This window comes from Oncorhynchus clarkii, chromosome 8 (assembly GCF_045791955.1).
Source record: "Oncorhynchus clarkii lewisi isolate Uvic-CL-2024 chromosome 8, UVic_Ocla_1.0, whole genome shotgun sequence".
Lineage (NCBI taxonomy): Eukaryota > Metazoa > Chordata > Actinopteri > Salmoniformes > Salmonidae > Oncorhynchus > Oncorhynchus clarkii.
In genome coordinates this window covers 9,159,219-9,185,676 of record NC_092154.1, presented here as the reverse complement: position 1 = coordinate 9,185,676, position 26,458 = coordinate 9,159,219, and the positions used below count along the sequence as shown (strand labels likewise).

General features: G+C 42.2%; 1 protein-coding gene across 1 annotated transcript in view; it reads left to right on the top strand.

Moving 5' to 3' along the window:
* The window catches only part of LOC139414910 (ryanodine receptor 3-like), a 233,143-nt gene that overhangs the window by 83,498 nt on the left and 123,187 nt on the right, over positions 1-26,458 (top strand). The window contains exons 12-20 of the mRNA XM_071162527.1: positions 2,359-2,526; positions 8,824-8,945; positions 11,758-11,941; positions 12,406-12,541; positions 14,748-14,843; positions 15,150-15,268; positions 19,556-19,689; positions 25,139-25,220; positions 26,277-26,436. Coding sequence (XP_071018628.1) covers positions 2,359-2,526; positions 8,824-8,945; positions 11,758-11,941; positions 12,406-12,541; positions 14,748-14,843; positions 15,150-15,268; positions 19,556-19,689; positions 25,139-25,220; positions 26,277-26,436 — 1,201 coding nt within the window. The remainder of the gene's footprint in view (positions 1-2,358; positions 2,527-8,823; positions 8,946-11,757; positions 11,942-12,405; positions 12,542-14,747; positions 14,844-15,149; positions 15,269-19,555; positions 19,690-25,138; positions 25,221-26,276; positions 26,437-26,458) is intronic.

Below are 26,458 nucleotides of genomic sequence, written 5' to 3'. Positions count from 1 at the left end.
GTATATATACAATATACTAGTATATTATATTCATACTATATATTCAGTATACTAGTATATTATATACATACTATATATTCAGTATACTATTCATACATTATCTTGCCATGTACATTTTTTAAAATTTCCTCACATGAAGGTGTATTGGAGAATTGATGTTTATAGAAATGTCTGAGAAAGGTCAAAGCACACTAAGACCCACCTATATTTTAAAGAGTACGTTCTGTACAATTTGACTTGTTAAAAGTCATTCTTGTAGCCCTACAGTACTACCAGCAGTAACATTCTAGCCCAGAACTCAAGTCACACCATCAATACAACACAACCAAGTCACACCGTCAATACAACACAACCAAGTCACACTGTCAATACAACACAACCAAGTCACACTGTCAATACAACACAACCAAGTCACACTGTCAATACAACACAACCAAGCCACACCGCCAATACAACACAACCAAGTCACACTGTCAATACAACACAACCAAGTCACACTGTCAATACAACACAACCAAGTCACACTGTCAATACAACACAACCAAGTCACACTGTCAATACAACACAACCAAGTCACACCGCCAATACAACACAACCAAGTCACACCGTCAATACAACACAACCAAGTCACACCGCCAATACAACACAACCAAGTCACACCGTCAATACAACACAACCAAGTCACACTGTCAATACAACACAACCAAGTCACACCGTCAATACAACACAACCAAGTCACACTGTCAATACAACACAACCAAGTCACACTGTCAATACAACACAACCAAGTCACACTGTCAATACAACACAACCAAGTCACACTGTCAATACAACACAACCAAGTCACACTGTCAATACAACACAACCAAGCCACACCGCCAATACAACACAACCAAGTCACACTGTCAATACAACACAACCAAGTCACACTGTCAATACAACACAACCAAGCCACACCGCCAATACAACACAACCAAGTCACACTGTCAATACAACACAACCAAGTCACAGGAACGATATGAAGAAGCAAACAGAAGGAGACTGTCTGTCTGTCTGAGGGATCCAGAGACATATTGCTGTCTGCTCCATGTTGCTAGATTATGATTTACTGCCACAGCATGAGTCAGATAACATTATATAATAACATAATACATCGAGACATATGAAATATCTAATAGCCGTATCCTTCTGCAATAGTTCTAATTGAAATACTCTTCCCTGAGACATATCTGTAATTAATGAGGTCCGTGCTGGCCGTAACACACAACCATACACACACACACGCATGCACGCACACAAACACACACACATACAGGCATACACCTGCATACACACTTTCTATCTCTCTCTCTCTCTCACACACACACACACACACACACACACACACACACACACACACACACACACACAGACAATGTAATATATTGACCTTCTCCCAGCCAGACTGATAAACTCATAATAATATAGTTGTCATGTTCCTCAGGGCTAATAGGAACTGTTATGGCTGTTTCAATTAGGTCTGAAGGGACATTTATCAAGATGCCTCAATGGTTTATGATTCTGATCATTCTAGAGACATATCTATTTTCTTCGGTTATTCATATACTCCTTTCTGTCTCTCTCTGTTTCTCTCTGTCTCTCTCTCTCTCTCTAATATTCTCAATATTGTCTGTCCACCTTTCAGTCTCTCGCTCTCCCTCCATTTTTCTCTTCCCCATGCCTCTTCCATTTAACTATTCTGTGTTGATATCCAGAACGCTTCTTACTGTGTGATCTTTAATCTGGTTCCCTCTATACCAGCTGGTCTTTAATCTGTTTCCCTCTATATCAGCTGGTCTATAATCTGTTTCCCTCTATACCAGCTGGTCTATAATCTGTTTCCCTCTATACCAGCTGGTCTTTAATCTGTTTCCCTCTATACCTGCTGGTCTTTAGTCTGTTTCCCTCTATACCTGCTGGTCTTTAGTCCGTTTCCCTCTATACCAGCTGGTCTTTAATCTGTTTCCCTCTATACCAGCTGGTCTATAATCTGTTTCCCTCTATACCTGCTGGTCTTTAGTCTGTTTCCCTCTATACCAGCTGGTCTATAGCTACTCTCTGCTGTACTTAGCAGCCTGAAGGTATTTCTGATGAGGCCTGAATGGGTTGTGTGTGTGTGTGTGTGTGTGTGTGTGTGTGTGTGTGTGTGTGTGTGTGTGTGTGTGTGTGTGTGTGTGTGTGTGTGTGTGTGTGTGTGTGTGTGTGTGTGTGTGTGTGTGTGTGTGTGTGTGTGTGTGTGTGCGCGCGCGCATACCCCTTCGCGTGTGTCTGTTTGTGTGTATGCCTGCGTCTGCGTGTGTGTGTATCTCTCTCCCACAGGAAAAGATTGAGTCTGGTACGAAGAACCGGGACATTGAAGGCATGGGAGTAGCAGAGATCAAGTACGGAGACTCAGCCTGCTTCGTCATGCACGTGGCTACAGGGCTGTGGTTGTCCTACCAGACGCCTGATGCTAAAGCCTCCCGTATAGGACCCCTCAAGAGAAGGGTAAGTTATTACACTGGTTCACTGTTCTAATAGTCAAAACGTTGTCCTTTTACATCATTATAAACTTGTCCCTGTCATGTAGCTACTCTATAATGACTTTGGCAAGGAGAAGGTCTGGCCAATGAAATCACTGTAAGTAGTGGGTCAGTGTAGATATTGGGTAGACCCAGGGCCTCTCTCAGCAGGAGGATAACCAGGAAGTTGTCACCATAATCAGATTATCACATTAGTGAGTATTCATGACTTTATACTACTGTAAGTAGTGGGATAATCTAGTGTGGATATTGGATATTGGGACAGACTGTAGAGGAAACCAGAGTCCCCATAATGAGAGGACTTTATACAGAGGATTAGACGTTAGTGTCATAGCTTCCCACTGTGAGTCACATCTTACCAGCTGACGTGTTGTCAAGGCCACCTGGCGTGTTGTCAAGGCCACCTGGCGTGTGAGCAGAACAGAGGTTTGTTTTCTCTGGATGCCTTCCCAGGATGCACTGAATTCCATCCAGCGGAGGGAGAGGGAGAGGGAGAGGGAGAGGGAGAGGGAGAGAGAGAGGGAGAGAGAGAGGGAGAAAGAGGTAGAAAGATAGGTACTAGAGGTTGACCGATTATGATTTTTTTAACGCCAATACCGATACCGATTATTGGAGGACAAAAAAAAAGCCGATGCCGACTAATCGGCCGATTTTTAGAAATGTATGTATATATATATACACTTTTGTAATAATGACAATTGCAACAATACTGAATGAACAATGAACACTTTTATTTTAACTTAATATAATACATATTATGAGCCTTTGGATGGGTGTTCTTAAGGTGATTTCACAGGTTGGTGGTATTTTTTGATTTAGCCGTTGCTGACCCCATGCTTACATCTTCATCACAAATAAGACACCTTGCTTTCCCTGGTGCCAATTCCATGTAATAGTCCCACACTGGTGCTCTGCTTTTCTCTGCCACACACACACAGCTCTGAAGTGACAATGATACTGAAGAGTCTGCTTAGGAGACAAATACTCTAAACTGTTTGAATAAAAATTGAGTTTAAGTTACCTGTGATGAATGTTGAAAACAAAAACTGTAATTTCTATATGCAGGAAATCCTATTTTAATAATGGACATGGTAAGAATTGACTACCAAAGTGCGAGTCATAATTCCCATGACACCTTCTAGCAAAATCTGAAAAGTGGTTCCTTCATTCATTTATTCCATAAGATATTTTTTAGATTCACTTAAAATAAGGTCTGTGTTTCGTGTAGGCTTACACCACCTTGCCAATGTTATAACTGTGTAGATATCCATAGGACAAGGTAACTCTGATCAATATTGGCTAAATATAAGCGAATCCTAGTGAGATTTACATGAGTATCAAAATGCAGAGGTGGTTTAAGCACAAAACACAGACCTTATTGGAAGTAGATCAAGACATTCTCTATGGAAGACATGAACAGAGGCGGTTTAAGCACAAAACACAGACCTTATTTGAAGTAGATCAAGACATTCTCTATGGAAGACATGAACAGAGGCGGTTTAAGCACGAAACCCAGACCTTATTTGAAGTAGATCAAGACATTCTCTATGGAAGACATGAACAGAGGTGGTTTAAGCACGAAACACAGACCTTATTGGAAGTAGATCAAGACATTCTCTATGGAAGACATGAGCAGAGGTGGTTTAAGCCTGCACAAAACACAGACCTTATTGGAAGTAGATCAAGACATTCTCAATGGAAGACATGAACAGAGGCGGTTTAAGCCTGAACGAAACACAGACCTTATTGGAAGTAGATCAAGACATTCTCTATGGAAGACATGAACAGAGGCGGTTTAAGCACGAAACACAGACCTTATTTGAAGTAGATCAAGACATTCTCTATGGAAGACATGAACAGAGGCGGTTTAAGCACGAAACACAGACCTTATTGGAAGTAGATCAAGACATTCTCTATGGAAGACATGAACAGAGGCGGTTTAAGCCTGAACGAAACACAGACCTTATTGGAAGTAGATCAAGACATTCTCTATGGAAGACATGAGCAGAGGTGGTTTAAGCCTGCACAAAACACAGACCTTATTGGAAGTAGATCAAGACATTCTCTATGGAAGACATGAACAGAGGTGGTTTAAGCCTGAACGAAACACAGACCTTATTGGAAGTAGATCAAGACATTCTCTATGGAAGACATGAACAGAGGTGATTTAAGCCTGAACGAAACACAGACCTTATTGGAAGTAGATCAAGACATTCTCTATGGAAGACATGAGCAGAGGTGGTTTAAGCCTGCACAAAACACAGACCTTATTGGAAGTAGATCAAGACATTCTCAATGGAAGACATGAACAGAGGCGGTTTAAGCCTGAACGAAACACAGACCTTATTGGAAGTAGATCAAGACATTCTCTATGGAAGACATGAAAAGAGGCGGTTTAAGCCTGAACGAAACACAGACCTTATTGGAAGTAGATCAAGACATTCTCAATGGAAGACATGAACAGAGGCGGTTTAAGCCTGAACGAAACACAGACCTTATTGGAAGTAGATCAAGACATTCTCTATGGAAGACATGAACAGAGGCGGTTTAAGCCTGAACGAAACACAGACCTTATTGGAAGTAGATCAAGACATTCTCTATGGAAGACATGAACAGAGGCGGTTTAAGCACGAAACACAGACCTTATTTGAAGTAGATCAAGACATTCTCTATGGAAGACATGAACAGAGGTGGTTTAAGCACGAAACACAGACCTTATTGGAAGTAGATCAAGACATTCTCTATGGAAGACATGAACAGAGGCGGTTTAAGCACGAAACACAGACCTTATTGGAAGTAGATCAAGACATTCTCTATGGAAGACATGAACAGAGGCGGTTTAAGCCTGAACGAAACACAGACCTTATTGGAAGTAGATGAAGACATTCTCTATGGAAGACATGAACAGAGGCGGTTTAAGCACAAAACACAGACCTTATTGGAAGTAGATCAAGACATTCTCTATGGAAGACATGAACAGAGGCGGTTTAAGCCTGAACGAAACACAGACCTTATTTGAAGTAGATCAAGACATTCTCTATGGAAGACATGAACAGAGGCGGTTTAAGCCTGTACTAAACACAGACCTTATCTGAAGTAGATCAAGACATTCTCTATGGAAGACATGAACAGAGACGGTTTAAGCCTGTACTAAACACAGACCTTATTTGAAGTAGATCAAGACATTCTCTATGGAAGACATGAACGGTAAAATAACGAAGGAACCCCTTTCAAGTTCAGCCACAAGTTATTACAGGAATTATAACGCGTCGACTATTTCTCTCTAAACCATATACCTTTGACTATTACGAGCCTGCTGCTGCCAACCACCCCTCAGTCAGACTTCTCTATCAAATATCAAATCATAGACTTAACTATAATAAACACACAGAAATACGAGCCTTAGGTCAAATCCGGAAACTATCACCTCGAAAACAAAACGTTTATTCCGTTCTGTATTTTATCTAACGGGCTGCATCCATGAGTCTAAATATTCCTGCTACGTTGCACAACCTTTAATTATGTAAAATTCAGGCAAATTAGTTCGCAAAGAGCCAGGTGGCCCAAACTGTTGCATATACCCTGACTCTGCGTGCAATGAACGCAAGAGAAGTGACACAATTTCACCTGGTTAATATTGCCTGCTAACCTGGATTTATTTTAGCTAAAAATGCAGGTTTAAAAATATATACTTGTGTATTGATTTTAAGAAAGGCATTGATGTTTATGGTTAAGTACAGATTGGAGCAACGACAGTCGTTGATTGATTGTTTTTTATAAAATAAGTTTAATGCTAGCTAGCAACTTACCTTGGCTTACTGCATTCGCGTAACAGGCAGGCTCCTCGTGGAGTGCAATGAGAGGCAGGTGGTTAGAGTGTTGGACTAGTTAACTGTACGGTTGCAAGATTGGATCCCCCGAGCTGACAAGGTAAAAATCTGTCGTTCTGCCCCTGAACGAGGCAGTTAACCCACCGTTCCTAGGCCGTCATTGAAAATGAGAATGTGTTCTTAACTGACTTGCCTCATTAAATAAAAATTAAATAAAGGTGTAAAAAATCTAATAAAAAAAATTGGCAAAATTGGCGCCCAAAAATACCTATTTCCGATTGTTATGAAAACTTGAAATCGGCCCTAATTAATCGACCATTCCGATTAATCGGTCAACCTCTAATAGGTACGGAGGGAGAGAGGGTATAGTCTAGTCTACAGATAGGGGATGAGGGAGAGAGAGAGAGAGAGAACGATGACGAGGAGAAAGGGAGAAAGATTGGAATAGTGAGGGAAAGAGGAAGAAGGGAGAGAGAAAGAGGGGGGAGGGAAGGAGTACTGTGAGAGATGGAGGAGCCAGGAGTTGATCCCCGCTCTCTCAGAAAAGCTAACTGTCACTAACTGTCACCATCCTTCTCTCATTATCACTTCTAAATGAGTTCCTCATGTGTCCTGACCTATCCTGGGGGGAGGGAGAACTCACAGCCCAGGCAGCTACTCTTACACCTTGCTTGATTGGGTGTGATATCATACTTTACATCGGCTAATGCCAGAGGTGATACTGATACTAGTGACAATAAATGACAAGGGACACATTTTAGATTCTCTGTCAACGTGCACCTGCTACCCTGTAGTTAAATGGAATGCTGTATTTATTGTTTATCAGATGTAATTGAATGCTGTATTTATTGTTTATCAGATGTAATTGAATGCTGTATTTATTGTTTATCAGATGTAATTGAATGCTGTATTTATTGTTTATCAGGTGTAATTGAATGCTGTATTTATTGTTTATCAGATGTAATTGAATGCTGTATTTAGTGTTTATCAGATGTAATTGAATGCTGTATTTATTGTTTATCAGATGTAATTGAATGCTGTATTTATTGTTTATCAGATGTAATTGAATGCTGTATTTATTGTTTATCAGGTGTAATTGAATGCTGTATTTATTGTTTATCAGGTGTAATTGAATGCTGTATTTATTGTTTATCAGATGTAATTGAATGCTGTATTTATTGTTTATCAGGTGTAATTGAATGCTGTATTTATTGTTTATCAGGTGTAATTGAATGCTGTATTTATTGTTTATCAGGTGTAATTGAATGCTGTATTTATTGTTTATCAGGTGTAATTGAATGCTGTATTTATTGTTTATCAGGTGTAATTGAATGCTGTATTTATTGTTTATCAGATGTAATTGAATGCTGTATTTATTGTTTATCAGGTGTAATTGAATGCTGTATTTATTGTTTATCAGATGTAATTAAATGTAATTGAATGCTGTATTTATTGTTTATCAGATGTAATTGTCCACATCCAGGGGTTGGCAGAGGCAGGGTTGATTCATTTCTGGAGGCTTGGCAGTGTACAGGATGTCTCTGTTTTGTTGTACTGTGTATACTGCTTAAACCCAGAGTTGTGTATGTTAGGATAATGTCTGAGTTGTGTATGTTAGGGTCATGTCTGAGTTGTGTATGTTAGGGTAATGTCTGAGTTGTGTATGTTAGGGTAATGCCTGAGTTGTGTATGTTAGGGTAATGTCTAAGTTGTGTATGTTAGGATCATGTCTGCGTTGTGTATGTTAGGACAATGTCTGAGTTGTGTATGTTAGGATAATGTCTGAGTTGTGTATGTTAGGGTCATGTCTGAGTTGTGTATGTTAGGATAATGTCTGAGTTGTGTATGTTAGGGTAATGTCTGAGTTGTGTATGTTAGGATAATGTCTGAGTTGTGTATGTTAGGATAATGTCTGAGTTGTGTATGTTAGGGTAATGTCTGAGTTGTGTATGTTAGGGTAATGTCTGAGTTGTGTATGTTAGGGTAATGTCTAAGTTGTGTATGTTAGGATCATGTCTGCGTTGTGTATGTTAGGATAATGTCTGAGTTGTGTATGTTAGGATAATGTCTGAGTTTTGTATATTAGGGTAATGTCTGAGTTGTGTATGTTAGGATAATGTCTGAGTTGTGTATGTTAGGATAATGTCTGAGTTGTGTATGTTAGGGTAATGTCTGAGTTGTGCATGTTAGGATAATGTCTGAGTTGTGTATGTTAGGATAATGTCTAAGTTGTGTATGTTAGGATAATGTCTGAGTTGTGTATGTTAGGGTAATGTCTGAGTTTTGTATGTTAGGATAATGTCTGAGTTGTGTATGTTAGGGTAATGTCTGAGTTTTGTATGTTAGGATAATGTCTGAGTTGTGTATGTTAGGGTAATGTCTGAGTTTTGTATGTTATGGTAATGTATGAGTTGTGTTTGTCTCTGCTCCAGGCCTGTCTGCATGCTGAGGGTCACATGGACGACGGTCTGACCCTTCAGCGTTGTCAACACGAGGAGGCACGGGCTGTACGCATCATCAGGAACACCACAGTCCTCTTCAGCCACTTCATCAAGTATGTAGGGCTCACCTGTATGTCTAGAGGGCTCACCTGTATGTCTAGAGGGCTCACCTGTATGTCTAGAGGGCTCACCTGTATGTCTAGAGGGCTCACCTGTATGTCTAGAGGGCTCACCTGTATGTCTAGAGGGCTCACCTGTATGTCTAGAGGGCCCTCCTGTATGTCTAGAGGGCCCTCCTGTATGTTTAGAGGGCTCACCTGTATGTCTAGAGGGCTCACCTGTATGTCTAGAGGGCTCACCTGTATGTCTAGAGGGCTCACCTGTATGTCTAGAGGGCTCACCTGGATGTCTAGAGGGCTCACCTGTATGTCTAGAGGGCTCACCTGTATGTCTAGAGGGCTCACCTGTATGTCTAGAGGGCTCACCTGTATGTTTAGAGGGCTCACCTATATGTCTAGAGGGCTCACCTGTATGTCCAACATGGACAGGTTGAATGAGGAGAATGGCCCTGTTTTCTAGTTACTATGCATTGTGGTACTGTGTGTCAGTTAATGTGTATTATGGTTTACTTACTGTGTGTCGGTTAATTTGTACTATGTAGTACTGTGTGTTGGTTAATGTGTACTATGTAGTACTTTGTGTTGGTTAATGTGTACTATGTGGTACTTACTGTGTGTCAGTTAATGTGTACTATCTTGTACTGTGCGTTAGTTAATGTGTATTATGTTGTACAGTGTGTCGGTTAATGTGTATTATGTTGTACTGTGTGTCGGTTAATGTGTATTATGTTGTACTGTGCGTTGGTTAATGTGTATTATGTTGTACTGTGCATTGGTTAATGTGTATTACGTGGTACTGTGAGTTGGTTAATGTGTATTATGTGGTACTGTGAGTTGGTTAATGTGTATTATGTTGTACTGTGTGTCGGTTAATGTGTATTATGTGGTACTGTGAGTTGGTTAATGTGTATTATGTGGTACTGTGAGTTGGTTAATGTGTATTATGTAGTACTGTGAGTTGGTTAATGTGTATTATGTGGTACTGTGAGTTGGTTAATGTGTATTATGTGGTACTGTGAGTTGGTTAATGTGTATTATGTAGTACTGTGAGTTGGTTAATGTGTATTATGTGGTACTGTGAGTTGGTTAATGTGTATTACGTGGTACTGTGTGTCGGTTAATGTGTATTATGGTTTACTTACTGTGTGTCGGTTAATGTGTATTATGTAGTACTGTGAGTTGGTTAATGTGTAGTACGTGGTACTGTGAGTTGGTTAATGTGTATTATGTAGTACTGTGAGTTGGTTAATGTGTATTATGTGGTACTGTGAGTTGGTTAATGTGTATTACGTGGTACTGTGTGTCGGTTAATGTGTAAATTGTGCGTTCCTGCTCGAGGCCTTCATCGAACACGTGGTTCTGCTGCGTTGGTAACCATGACAGTTTAACCATCATCTATCCCAGAAAATACAGAACACAGAGGTGCTAATTTTGGATGAGGCTAATTTGGGCTTAGAAAAATGGATACTGTGAGAGTTTGGTCATTTTGTTTTTCTACCTCCCCAGAGTCAGATGAACTCGTGGTGTACCATGTTTGTGTTTCTGTGTCCAGTATGAAGGAAGTTAGAAGTAGTGCACTGCCTGGATGTCTATGGGTATCTACTAGCATGCTAAAACTACCTCTAACTTCCTTTATACTGGACACAGAGACATAAAAATGGTATTCATGAGTTCATTTGACTCTGGGGGAGGTAGATAAAGGACCTCATTGCCAAAATCTCGAAATCTCCTTTTAAAGCAGGATCATACATCGCTGGTTCTTATCTTGATTTCTACTGAATACCAAGATGATTCAAATGAACTGACACAAGAGGGATCCAATCGCAGTTGCAATTTTCCTGCTTTTGTGTGATCAGGCACATCAAACTAGCCTGCATGTGGGTTCACGTCTAGTGACCGATATCGGTGATTGTCTGCTTTAGAACTTGCGTGATGTAATTTGAGACAATTGTGGAAAAGTGATTAATGTAGCGGATTATCAGTGCAGTCAATTGACTTTATGTCGCTCACTTTTTCCCACTCTATCTATCTCTCTCTTCCTCTTTCCCATCTCCCTCCCTGCCCCTCTCCCCACCCCTCTCTCTTCCTCTTTCCCATCTCCCTCCCTGCCCCTCTCCCTCTCCCCACCCCTCTCTCTTCCTCTTTCCCATCTCCCTCCCTGCCCCTCTCCCTCTCCCCGCCTCTCTCTCTTCCTCTTTCCCATCTCCCTCCCTGCCCCTCTCCCTCTCCCCACCCCTCTCTCTTCCTCTTTCCCATCTCCCTCCCTGCCCCTCTCCCTCTCCCCGCCCCTCTCTCTTCCTCTTTCCCATCTCCCTCCCTGCCCCTCTCCCTCTCCCCGCCTCTCTCTCTTCCTCTTTCCCATCTCCCTCCCTGCCCCTCTCCCTCTCCCCGCCCCTCTCTCTTCCTCTTTCCCATCTCCCTCCCTGCCCCTCTCCCTCTCCATGCCCCTCTCTCTACCTCCCTCGCTCCCCACCTATCTCTCTCCCCTTCCCCCCAACTCTCTCCCCCTCTCTCTACCTCCCCTCGCTCTCCACCTATCTCTCTCCCCGTCCCCCCAAACTCTCTCCCCCTCTCTCTACCTCCCCTCGCTCTCCACCTATCTCTCTCCCCGTCCCCCCAAATCTCTTCCCCTCTCTCTACCTCCCCTCGCTCTCCACCTATCTCTCTCCCCGTCCCCCCAACTCTCTCCCCCTCTCTCTCCCCACACCCTCTTTCTCACCTCCCTCCACCTCCATTCCCTCTCTCTCTCCCCCTCCACCTGTCTCTCATCCTCTCTCCACCCCCCCCCCCCCCCCCTCTCCGCTAGGGGTCTGGACAGTATTGGAAGGGATAAGAACGTGGCGGTGTCTCTGCCTAACTTTGACGAGGTGTTGCAGACGCTGGATGATCTGATTGAGTATTTCAAACAGCCCGACTCAGAGCTGGAACATGAGGAGAAACAGACTCTGCTGAGATCTCTCATCAAACGACAGGACCTCTTCAAAGAGGAGGTGAGCTCCCAGGGCTCCGGGACCTCAGGTTTAATCAGGGTTATAAAGGATCATGTTTGACTGCTTCGTAGGCGTTGTACTTGTCCAACGCTGACTTGCCAAGTTGTAACTTTTTTCAGTGTAGTAGTGTAGTTTTTATTTTTTTTACAGGTTCCTGAAACGTTAAGCATTTCAAAATACAGAGGCAATTAGCAAGCAGAAGCCTCTTTCTTTTGTCTTGTTATATTCTCCAACCTGCAAGAGACTCTACTGCATGTGCAAATGCATCTCTTTTCATGTAGGAAGTTCAAGGAACACCACTGTGATGGACTCATTATAGCACCCTAATAACTATATAGTGCACTACTTCTAACCAGGGTCCATAAAGCTCTGGTTAAATATAGTGCACTACTTAGTGAATAGGGTTCTGTTGGGGATGCAGACCTTGTATGACCACCCCGGTGTGTTGTGTGCGTGTGTTTCAGGGCATGCTGACCCTGCTGGTGATGTGCATCGACCGGCTCAACCTGTACAACAGCGCTGCTCACTTTGGAGAGCATGCTGGGGAAGAGGCTGGGGCGGCATGGAAGAGCATCCTCAACCTCCTCTACCAACTACTGGGTGAGAGAGATGAAACCTTAGGGTGGTGGATGCACACACTCACTCACACATACACACACTCACGTACACACAGGAACACACATACACTCACACACATACACACACTCACATACACACAGGAACACACACACACACACTCACACACACACATACACACACTCACACACACACACACACACACACACACACACACACACACACACACACACACACACACACACACACACATACATACATACATACATACACATAGGAACACACATACACACAGGAACACACACACACACAGGAACACACAGGAACACACACACACATACACCTCCCTGAGCCCCATTTGGAGAGAAGATCTGTTGACAGGACTGACATAGCAGTTATTAGTCACAGAGGAGAGAGAGAAATAGAGAAGAGAGATGAAAGAGAAAGAGATAGTGAGAAATAAACGAGAGGGGAAAGAGAGAAAGAGAGAAATAGAGAAGAGAGATGAAAGAGAAATAGACAGACAGACAGAGAGAGACAGAGAGAGACAGAGAGAGACAGAGAGAGACAGAGAGAAAGATAGAGAAAGAGAAGAGATGAAGCTTCATCACATGAATACAAGTGTAACTGGTTCTTAACACCTTATCCTGTCTGCCCTCTGGTACAGTGATGTCATGATGAAGTGTTGAGGTACCGTATGCTTCCCAAATAGCACCCTATTCCCTATGTAGTGCACTAGTCTTTACCACAGCCCATAGGCATATATACGAATGACCCCTAAGAAGTTTCAGTATGTGTTGTCCACCTTTTGTTTCGTTGATGTTCTCGAAACAGTACCGTGGTTTTACCGAGTTCCTCTCAGTTCACTCATATTCATCAGGTGTTCTTCCACTCACACACACGTCCACACAATAACCAACAACGGGTCATCTTGAAACATGTCAGTGCAGTCTGCTGAGAGAAAGAGGGGATAGAGAGAGGGAGAGAGGGGATAGAGAGAGAGGGGAGTGTTTTAGAATGTTGTATAGTATAGTGTTGTATAGTAGAGTATTGTATAGTAGAGCGTTGTATAGTGTTGTATAGTGTTGTATAGTGTTGTATAGTAGAGTGTTTTATAGCAGAGTGTTGTATAGTGTTGTATAGTATAGTGTTGTGTAGTAGGGTGTTGTAATGAGTTCAAACTTGGTTTCATTAGACCAGAGAATCTTGTTTCTCATGGTTCTGAGAGTCCTTTAGGTGCCAATTGGCCAACTCCAATTGGGCTGTCATGTGCTTTTTACTGAGTAATGGGCTTTTTGGTACCCTTCCCCAGATCTGTGCCTCGACACAGTCCTGTCTCTGAGCTCTACGGACAATTTGTTCGACGTCATGGTTTTGTTTTTGCTCTGTCATCCATTGTCAACTGTGGGACATTAAATAGACAGGCGTGTGTCTTTCCAAATCATGTCAAATCAATGTCATTTACCACAAGTGGATTAAAAATAAATTGTAGAAACATCTCAAGGATGATCACTGGAAACAGGATGCACCGGAGCTCAATTTAGAGTCTCATAGCAAAGGGTCTGAATACTTATGTAAACAATGTATGTATGTTTTTTATGTTTAATACATTTGCAAAAATGTCTAAAATCCAGCTTTTGCTTTGTTGTTATGGGGTATTGTGTGTAAATTGATGAGGAAAAAAATTATTTAATACATTTTTGAATAAGTCTGTAACAAAATGTGGAAAAGGGGAAGGAGTCTGTCAAACATAGACAAGTGGTTTAGATGTGGATGTAGACATTAAACTCTTGTCTGACTCGGCCTCTCTCTCTTCACCCTCTCACCCCTCTGCAACGTCTGCATCACCCTTTCATCCCTGTCATTCCTCACCCCTCTTTCCCTCACTCACCCCCCTCTCTTTTTACCTCACCTTTCTCTAGCCTCTCAAATCCATGGAAACATGAGCAACTGTACCCCTTGACCTCACACTCTCCTTCCTCTCTCCCCCACATACCCCTCCTCTCCCTCTTCCTCTTCTCTAACCCACATACCCCTCCTCTCCCTCTTCCTCCTCTCTACCCCACATACCCCTCCTCTCCCTCTTCCTCCTCTCTCCCCCACATACCCCTCCTCACTCTTTCCGTCATCTATCCTCCACATACCCCTCCTCCACACCCCTCTTCAAAACTACCCCTTATCCCTCTGTGTCCTTCCTCTGACACATCTAATTCTTCTTCTCTCTCTTCAGCCTCTCTGATCAAAGGGAACAGAAACAACTGCACCCAGTTCTCCAGGAACCTGGACTGGCTGGTCAGCAAGCTGGAGAGACTGGAGTCCTCATCAGGTATACTGGATTTCATAGAGTCAACATTAACATATTGGGTATGGAATTGTTTGTTCATGTTGTCAAATGCCTTTATTGCGAGCTAATTTGGGGCTGCATGCATCTAGTGTAAGTTAACCTGAGGCATGACCTGTACTGTAAGCAGTTATAGTGCTGTAATCAAGGAGTCATAGCCTGTTGTATACTCTAATGTCCCAGTCCCAATAGTGTGTTGTAATAAACAAAAATGTTCCACTCAGGTATCCTGCAGGTTCTCCACTATATCCTGAAAGTCTCCTGATTCAATTGTATTCTACTCTACTCTAGGTATCCTGGAGGTTCTCCACTGCATCCTGATAGAGTCTCCTGAAGCTCTGAACATCATCCAGAGAGGACACATCAAGTCGATCATCTCCCTGCTCTACAAACACGGACGCAACCACAAGGTGAGCAAAACAACACATTACTGGTTTTCTAATAAACTCATTCTAAACGTTCTAAACTCATTTTAAACACATTCTAAATGTTCTAAACACATTCTAAACACATTCTAAACACATTCTAAAAGTTCTAAACACATTCTAAATGTTCTAAACACATTCTAAAAGTTCTAAACACATTCTAAATGTTCTAAACACATTCTAAATGTTCTAAACTAATTTTAAACACATTCTAAACACATTCTAAATGTTCTAAACTCATTTTAAACACATTCTAAACACATTCTAAATGTTCTAAACACATTCTAAAAGTTCTAAACTCATTTTAAACACATTCTAAACACATTCTAAATGTTCTAAACACATTCTAAAAGTTCTAAACTCATTTTAAACACATTCTAAACACATTCTAAATGTTCTAAACACATTCTAAATGTTCTAAACACATTCTAAATGTTCTAAACACATTCTAAAAGTTCTAAACTAATTTTGAACACATTCTAAACACATTCTAAAAGTTCTAAACACATTCTACATGTTCTAAACACATTCTAAATGTTCTAAACACATAAACACACAGTAATCATTGTAATTCTTAGGTGTTTTCATTCTAATTCTAAATGTTCTAAACACATTCTAAAAGTTCTAAACTCATTTTAAACACATTCTAAATGTTCTAAACTCATTTTAAACACATTCTAAATGTTCTAAACACATTCTAAATGTTCTAAACTCATTTTAAACACATTCTAAACACATTCTAAATGTTCTAAACACATTCTAAATGTTCTAAACACATTCTAAAAGTTCTAAACTCATTTTAAACACATTCTAAAAGTTCTAAACTCATTTTAAACACATTCTAAAAGTTCTAAACTCATTTTAAACACATTCTAAACACATTCTCAATGTTCTAAATACATTCTAAATGTTCTAAACACATTCTAAATGTTCTAAACACATTCTAAATGTTCTAAACTCATTCTAAATGTTAGAACAACATTCTAAATGTTCTAAACTCATTCTAAATGTTCTAAACTCATTCTAAATGTTCTAAACTCATCCTAAATGTTATAAACACATTCTAAATGTTCTAAACTCATTCTAAATGTTCTAAACTCATTCTAAATGTTCTAAACACATTCTAAAAGTTCTAAACACATTCTAAATGTTCTAAACACATTCTAAAAGTTCTAAACACATTCTAAATGTTCTAAACACATTCTAAATGTTCTAAACACATTCTAAATGTTCTAAACACATTCTAATGTTCTAAACTCATTCTTAATGTTCTAAACACATTCGAAATGTTCTAAACACATTCTAAACATTCTAAATACATTCTAAACGTTCTAAACACATTCTAAATGTTCTATACTCATTCTAAATGTTCTAAACACATTATAATATTCTAAACACATTCTAAACACATTCTAAATATTCTAAACACATTCTAAATGTTCTAAACACATTCTAAATGTTCTAAACACATTCTAAATGTTCTAAACACATTCTAAATGTTCTAAACACGTTCTAAATGTTCTAAACTCATTCTAAATGTTCTAAACACATTCTAATATTCTAAACACATTCTAAACACATTCTAAATATTCTAAACACATTCTAAATGTTCTAAACACATTCTAAACACATTCTAAATATTATAAACACATTCTAAATGTTCTAAACACATTCTAAACACATTCTAAATGTTCTAAACACATTATAAACACATTCTAAATGTTCTAAACACATTCTAAACACATTCTAAATGTTCTAAACACATTCTAAATGTTCTAAACACATTCTAAACACATTCTAAATGTTCTAAACACGTTCTAAACGTTCTAAACTCAGAGGCATATATATTCAGTATGAGCAGTGCTTTGGCCTTTAACTTCTTTACTCCAAGGAGAGAGTAAACATGTATGTAAATATGTGGCTGTCACAGCTGGCAGCGTGGCAGCGTGATTTTAACAATAGCCTCGGGCTGCATATCACATAGTTTTAACATTCCTGCTACGTGTTTTACATGCAGTGTTAAACTTGTCACCGAGCCCTGCTGGGTTAATTGGGTTAGCTGGGCATGCAGGAGCACACGCAAGGCCAGTTTGCATCCTGAATGGCATCTCATTCCCTATGTAATACACTACTTTTCACCAGAGCCTACAGTGTATGGGTTGGAAACCCAGTCTCGTAAACACCAGCTGTTGATCCATGCCATGGAATCCTATAGGCTTTTAACAACCAATAAAGACAAAGGGCATGCATGCCCCTCTAAGGGTTATTGGCATAGCATTGCTTACCCACCCAGGGAGGTAATGAAGTGTCTGTTTGTTGCTTAGCGGCATGTGTTATTGTTACACAGAACAAACCAGAGGATTATCACCTTCTGTGTTTATGTGTGAAGAGTTTTTCAGTGGTGTGACACACTTATAGAACAGAGACAGAGAGAGATACAGAGAGACCGAGAGACAGAGAGAGACAGAGAGACCGAGAGACAGAGAGACAGAGAGAGACAGAGCCAGAGAGCCAGGGAGAGAGACAGAGAGAAAGAGACAGAGAGCCAGGGAGAGAGACAGAGAGAGAGACAGAGAGAGAGAGAGACACAGAGAGACAAGATAGACAGAGACAGAGAGAGACAGAGAGACAGAGACCGAGAGACAGAGAGAGACAGAGAAAGACAGAGAGAGCCAGAGAGACAACAGAGACAGAGAGAGACAGAGAAAGACAGAGAGAGACAGAGCCAGAGAGCCAGGGAGAGAGACAGAGAGAAAGAGACAGAGACCGAGAGACAGAAGAGAGAGACAGAGAGACAAGAGAGACAGAGACCGAGAGACAGAGAGAGACAGAGAAAGACAGAGAGAGCCAGAGAGCCAGGGAGAGAGACAGAGAGAGACAGAGAGACAAGAGAGACAGAGACCGAGAGACAGAGAGAGACAGAGAAAGACAGAGAGAGCCAGAGAAAGACAGAGAGAGCCAGAGAGCCAGGGAGAGAGACAGAGAGAGACAGAGACCGAGAGACAGAGAGACAGCGACCGAGAGACAGAGAGACTGCGACCGAGAGACAGAGAGAGAGAGACCGAGAGCCAGGGAGAGAGACAGAGAGACAGAGACAGAGACAGGGAGAGAGACAGAGAGAAAGAGACCGAGAGACAGAGAGAGACAGAGAAGAGATGAAGCTTCATCACATGAATAAAAGTGTGACCGGTTCCTAACACCCTATTCTGTCTGCCCTCTGGTACAGTGATGTCATGATGAAGTGTTGAGGCAGCGCATACCACAGCCCATAGGACTCTGTTCAAAAGATGTGCACATTGTCAGACAAGGGAGGATGTTAACACAAGTCAGAGGAATGTTCAAACCCTGATAACTTTATTAACAAATAGTCAATTCCAGATGCTTTGTCATTGACCTCTAACCTTGCTTTGTTATCTGAAGATCACTGTAGAGAACAGGAGAGGTATAGAGGAATGACCCCTAAAAAGTTTCAGTATGTGATGTCCACCTTTTGTTGTGTTGATGTCCTATAAACAGGCCCAGGGTTTTAACCAATTCCTCTCAGTTCACCTTGACTGCACTCATATTCATCGGGTGTTCTTCCACACACGATCGCTTCCACACACACACACACACACACACACACACACACACACACACACACACACACACACACACACACACACTCTTCCACACAATAACCCCACACACTTCCACACACACACACACTTCCACACAATAACCCCACACACTTCCACACACACACACACACACACACACACACACACACACACACACACACACACACACACACACACACACACACACACACACACACACACACACACACACACACTTCCACACAATAACCCCACACACTTCCACACACACACACACACACACACACACACACACACACACTTCCACACAATAACCCCACACACTTCCACACAATAACCCCACACACTTCCACACACTTCCAAACACACACACACGCACGCACGCACGCACGCACGCACGCACGCACGCACGCACGCACGCACGCACACACACACACACACACACACACACACACACACACACACACACACACACACACACACACACACACACACACACACACACACACACACACACACACACACACACACTTCCACACAATAACCCCAAACGGGTCATCCTGAAGACTGCCAGTGCCTCCCTTTTATCCATTCTTTCTCAATCCCATTGTTTGTCCCTCCCTCCCTCCCTCCCTCCCTCCCTCCCTCCCTCCCTCCCTCTATCTCTGTCTAGATCCTGGACGTCCTGTGTTCTCTGTGTGTGTGTAACGGGGTGGCTGTGAGAGCCAATCAGAACCTCATCTGTGATCACCTGCTTCCCAAGAGAGACCTGCTCCTGCAGACACGATTGGTCAATGATGTTCAGAGGTAACAGGAAGTAGAAAGTGTTTGTAACTTTTTTTTTTTGTACTTATTTTGTACATAATGTTGCTGCTGCCATCATTTATGACTGAAAATAACTTCTGGACATCAGAACAGCGATTACTCACCACAGACTGGTAGAAGCTGTTTCCTTTAACGAGTCCAACGAGTCAGACGTGAAGGACATACTGCTTTCCTGGGAACAGGCCCAAATCCCTGTCATTTGTGTCAAGAGAAGACAGAGAGGTCGGACTGCCTTCGGAGAATACGAAGGCGAGCGAGTAAACCCCCACTGACATCCGTTCTATTGGCCAACGTGCAATCATTGGAAAATAAAATCAATGACCTACGAGCAAGATTAAACTACTAACGGGACATTAAAAACTGCAACATCTTATGTTTCAGTCAAGGCTGAACGACGACATGAACAACATACAGCTGGTAGGTTTTTTACACTGTATCGGCACAATACAACAGCAGCCTCTGGTAAAGACAAGGGGTGGAGGTCTATGTATATCTAAGGATGTCTCGAGGTTTTGCTCACCTGAGGTAGAGTATCTCATGATAAGCTGTAGACCACACTATCTACCTAGAGAGTTTTCATCTGTATTTTTCATAGCTGTCTACATACCACCACAGACCGATGCTGGTACTAAAACCACACTCAATGAGCTGTATACCCGTCACGTTGTATAATGATAGGAGCCAGGCGCAGGAATACGAAAATATATATATTTTTTCATTTCTTTACCCAATATAGCCTACGTCATGAACATGACGGGGACAAAGCCCAAAACAAACACGTATATATATAACACAGGGCTGTAATCCAAACAAAGAGTGAGGTGTAAACCTCTAATAAATACATGGAACGAGACCCGTAATAACAACACATGGAACGAGACCCGTAATAACAACACACAGGACGAGACCCGTAATAACAACACACAGGAACGAGACCCGTAATAACAACACACAGGACGAGACCCGAAATAACAACACATGGAACGAGACCCGTAATAACAACACATGGAACGAGACCCGTAATAACAACACATGGAACGAGACCCGTAATAACAACACATGGAACGAGACCCGTAATAACAAGACACGGGACGAGACCCGTAATAACAACACACAGGACGAGACCCGTAATAACAAGACACGGGACGAGACCCGTAATAACAATACACGGGACGAGACCCGTAATAACAACACACGGGACGAGACCCGTAATAACAAGACACGGGACGAGACCCGTAATAACAAGACACGGGACGAGACCCGTAATAACAACACATGGAACGAGACCCGTAATAACAACACATGGAACGAGACCCGTAATAACAACACATGGAACAAGACCCGTAATAACAACACATGGAACGAGACCCGTAATAACAACACATGGAACGAGACCCGTAATAACAACACATGGAACGAGACCCGTAATAACATACACGGGACCAGACCCGTAATAAGTGCACACTATCACAGTAACACATTAGGCGATACAACAGAGCACAGGTACTCACAAGACCAACGGACATGGAACAATAATCAACAAGGACAATGGTGAACAGAGGGCACATATATACACATACTAATCAGGGGGAATGGGAACCAGGTGTGCGTAATGAGACGAGACAGTCCGGGGTTGGTGGTAATGATCCAGTTCAGTGACGCCTAGAAGGCCGGTGACGTAGATCTCCGTGACAATACTTCCATAAGCAAACAGGAAAACGCTCATCCAGAGGCGGCGCTTCTAGTGGACTTTAATGCAGGGAAACTTAAATCCGTTTTACCAAATTTCTACCAGCATGTTAAATGTGCATCCAGAGGGATAAAAACGCTAGACCAGCTTTACTCCACACACATATGTCCTCCCTCACCCTCCATTTGGCAAATCTGACCATAATTCCATCCTCCTGATTCCTACTTACAAGCTAAAATTAAAGCAGGAAGCACCAGTCACTCAGTCAATAAAAAAGTGGTCAGATGAAGCAGATGCTAAACTACAGGACTATTTTGCTAGAACAGACTTGAATATGTTCCGGGATTCCTCTGATAGCATTGAGGAGTACACCACATCAGTCACTGGCTTCATCAATAAGTGCATCGATGACGTCGTCCCCACAGTGACTGTACGTACATACCCCAACCAGAAGCCATGGATTACAGGCAACATCCGCACTGAGCTAAAGGGTAGAATTGCCGCTTTCAAGGAGTGGAACTCTAACCTATGAATTTATAAGAAATCCCGCTATGCCCTCCGACGAACCATCAAACAGGCAAAGCATCAATACAGGACTACGATCGAATCGTACTACACCGGCTCTGACGTTCGTCGGAAAGGGGAGCACAGCTGAGAGCTGCCCAGTGATGTGAGCCTACCAAACGAGCAAAATTACTTCTATGCTCAATTCGAGGCAAGTAACACTGAAACATGCATGAGAGCATTAGCTGTTCCGGGCGACTGTGTGATCATGCTCTCCGCAGCCGATGTGAGTAAGACCTTTAAACAGGTCAACATTCACAAGTCCGCAGGGTCAAACGGATTTCCAGGACATGTACTCCGAGCATGCGCTGACCAACTGGCAAGTGTATTCAATGACATTTTCAACCTCTCCCTGTCTGAGTCTGTAATACCAACATGTTTCAAGCAGACCACCATAGTGTTCTTGGGAACAGGAACTAAGGTAACATGCCTAAATGAATACCGACCCGTAGCACTCATGTCTGTAGCCCTGAAGTGCTTTGAAAGGCTTGTCATGGCTCATATCAACACCTTTATCCCAGAAACCCTAGACCCACTCCAATTTGCACACCACCCTAACAGATCCACAGATGATGCAATCTCTATTGCACTCCACACTGCCCTTTCCCACCTGAACAAAAAGAACACCTATGTGAGAATGCTATTCATTGACTACAGCTCAGCGTTCAATACCATAGTGCCCTCAAAGCTCATCACTAGGCTAAGGACCCAGGGACTAAACACCTCCCTCCGCAACTGGATCCTGGACTTCCTGACGGGCCGTCCCCAGGTGGTAAGGGTAGGTAACAACATCCGCCACCCTGATCCTCAACACAGGGGCCCCTCAGGGGTGCGTACTCAGCCCCCTCCTGTACTCCCTGTTCACTCATGACTGCACGACCAGGCACAACTCCAACACCATCATTAAGTTTGCAAATGACATAACAGTGGTAGACCTGATCACCGACAATGACGAGACAGCCTATAGGGAGGAGGTCAGAGACCTGGCCGTGTGGTGCCAGGACAACAACCTCTCCCTCAACGTGATCAAGACAAAGGAGATGATTGTGGACTACAGGAAAAGAAGGACCGAGCACGCCCCCACTCTCATCAACGGGGCTGTAGTGGAGCAGGTTGAGAGCTTCAAGTTCCTTGGTGTCCACATCACCAACAAACTAACATGGTCCAAGCACACCAAGACAGTCTTGAGGAGGGCACGGCAAAACCTATTCCTCCTCAGGAAACTAAAAATATTTGGCATGGGTCCTCAGATCCTCAAAAGGTTCTACAGCTGCACCATCAAGATGGTTGCTTCACTGCCTGGTATGGCAACTGCTCGGCCTCCGACCGCAAGGCACTACAGAGGGTAGTGCGAACGGCCCAGTACATCACTGGGGCCAAGCTTCCTGCCATCCATGACATCCATACCAGGCGGCGTCAGAGGAAGGCCCTAAAATTGTCAAAGACTCCAGCCACCCTAGTCATAGACTGTTCTCTCTGCTACCGCATGGCAAGCGGTACCGGAGCGCCAAGTCTAGGTCTGAGAGGCTTCTAAACAGCTTCTACCCCCAAGCCATAAGACATCTAATCAAATGGCTAGCCAGACTATTTGCATTGCTGGTGCCCCCGCACATTGACTCTGTACCGGTGCCCCCTGTATATAGCCTCGCTATTGTTATTTTACTGCTGCTCTTTAATTATTTGTTACTTTTATTTCTTATTCTTATTTTTTTTAGGTATAATTTTTTAAAACTGCGTTGTTGGTTAAGGGCTTGTAAGTAAGCATTTCGCTGTAAGGTCTACCTACACCTGTTGTATTCGGCACATGTGACAAATAACATTTTATTTTATTTTGATTTGTTCCTATGCACCGTAGAATTAGAACTAGAATCATTCTAATTCTATGATGTAATCATTGTAATTCTTAGGTGTTTTCATTCTAACTCTATGATGTAATCATTGTAATTCTTAGGTGTTTTCATTCTAACTCTATGATGTAATCATTGTAATTCTTAGGTGTTTTCATTCTAACTCTATGATGTAATCATTGTAATTCTTAGGTGTTTTCATTCTAACTCTATGATGTAATCATTGTAATTCTTAGGTGTTTTCATTCTAACTCTATGATGTAATCATTGTAATTCTTAGGTGTTTTCATTCTAACTCTATGATGTAATCATTGTAATTCTTAGGTGTTTTCATTCTAACTCTATGATGTAATCATTGTAATTCTTAGGCGTTTTCATTCTAACTCTATGATGTAATCATTGTAATTCTTAGGTGTTTTCATTCTAACTCTATGATGTAATCATTGTAATTCTTAGGCGTTTTCATTCTAACTCTATGATGTAATCATTGTAATTCTTAGGTGTTTTCATTCTAATTCTATGATGTAATCATTGTAATTCTTAGGTGTTTTCATTCTAACTCTATGATGTAATCATTGTAATTCTTAGGTGTTTTCATTCTAACTCTATGATGTAATCATTGTAATTCTTAGGTGTTTTCATTCTAACTCTATGATGTAATCATTGTAATTCTTAGGTGTTTTCATTCTAATTCTATGATGTAATCATTGTAATTCTTAGGTGTTTTCATTCTAATTCTATGATGTAATCATTGTAATTCTTAGGTGTTTTCATTCTAATTCTATGATGTAATCATTGTAATTCTTAGGTGTTTTCTTTCTAACTCTATGATGTAATCATTGTAATTCTTAGGTGTTTTCATTCTAACTCTATGATGTAATCATTGTAATTCTTAGGTGTTTTCATTCTAATTCTATGCTGTAATCATTGTAATTCTTAGGTGTTTTCATTCTAACTCTATGTTATTCACCACAGCATGCTCTGGTTAGTGAACACCATTTGTAAAATAATTGAGTGCACCGTAACAGCAGGCAATTGGCTAGTTGCCACTGGGGGTGGTGGTGGTGGGGGGGGGGGGGGGGGGGGGGGGGGGGGGGGGGGGGGGGGGGGGGGTGCGGTGTGTGTGTGTGGTAATTACATTAGTCATAAATTCACTCTTGATTTGTAACTGCACATGTCTTGCTTTCCAAATCAGTGTGATTAAATATATCTCAACACAGCTTTTCTGACTGCAATATAATAAAACATAAAACCTGGAATAGAAATATGAATAATGTATAATCTATCTGGCTGTCTCACTGTGATTGTAAATGTGGATGTGTTTCTCCAGTATGAGGCCCAACATCTTCCTAGGAGTGGCGGAGGGTTCAGCCCAGTATAAGAAGTGGTACTTTGAGCTGATGATCGACCAGGTGAACATTACTTTTCTTACATTCCTTTGCAAATGTGTTTTGATTATTGTGTTTTAAATAGTATTGTCAAGTAAAATATTTAAGATGTGTTTTGTCACTTGTCCAATGTCTCTCTCTCTCTGTCTACCTGTCTCTCTCTCTCTACTATCTCTCTCTGTCTGTCTGTCTACCTGTCTCTCTCTCTCTACTATCTCTCTCTGTCTGTCTGTCTACCTGTCTCTCTCTCTCTACTATCTCTCTCTGTCTGTCTGTCTACCTGTCTCTCTCTCTCTACTATCTCTCTCTGTCTGTCTGTCTACCTGTCTACCTCTCTCTCTCTCTACTATCTCTCTCTGTCTACCTGTCTCTCTCTCTCTACTATCTCTCTCTGTCTGTCTGTCTACCTGTCTCTCTCTCTCTACTATCTCTCTCTGTCTGTCTGTCTACCTGTCTCTCTCTCTATACTATCTATCTCTGTCTGTCTGTCTACCTGTCTCTCTCTCTCTACTATCTCTCTCTGTCTGTCTGTCTACCTGTCTCTCTATCTCTACTATCTCTCTCTGTCTGTCTGTCTACCTGTCTCTCTCGCTCTACTATCTCTCTCTGTCTGTCTGTCTACCTGTCTCTCTCTCTCTACTATCTCTCTCTGTCTGTCTGTCTACCTGTCTCTCTCTCTCTACTATCTCTCTCTGTCTGTCTGTCTACCTGTCTCCCTCTCTCTCTCTACTATCTCTCTCTGTCTGTCTGTCTACCTGTCTCTCTGTCTCTACTATCTCTCTCTGTCTGTCTACCTGTCTGCCTCTCTCTCTCTCTACTATCTCCCTCTGGTTGTCTGTCTGACTCTCTCTCTCTCTGCCTCTACTATCTCTCTCTGTCTGTCTGTCTGTCTGTCTGTCTCTCTCTCTACTATCTCCCTCTGTCTGTCTGTCTGACTCTCTCTCTCTCTCTCGACTATCTCCCTCTGGCTGTCTGTCTGACTCTCTCTCTCTATGTCTATACTATCTCTCTCTGGCTGTCTGTCTGACCCCCTCTCTCTCTCTCTCTCTCTCTCTCTCTCTCTCTTTCTCTCTCTCTCAGGTGGACCACTATGTGACCAGTGAGCCATCTCACCTGCGTGTGGGATGGGCCTCCACTAAGGGTTACGCCCCCTACCCGGGGGCTGGAGAGGGCTGGGGGGGCAATGGGGTGGGGGATGACCTCTACTCATACAGCTTTGACGGACTCTACCTGTGGTCAGGTACGTCCTCTGAGGTTTTGAA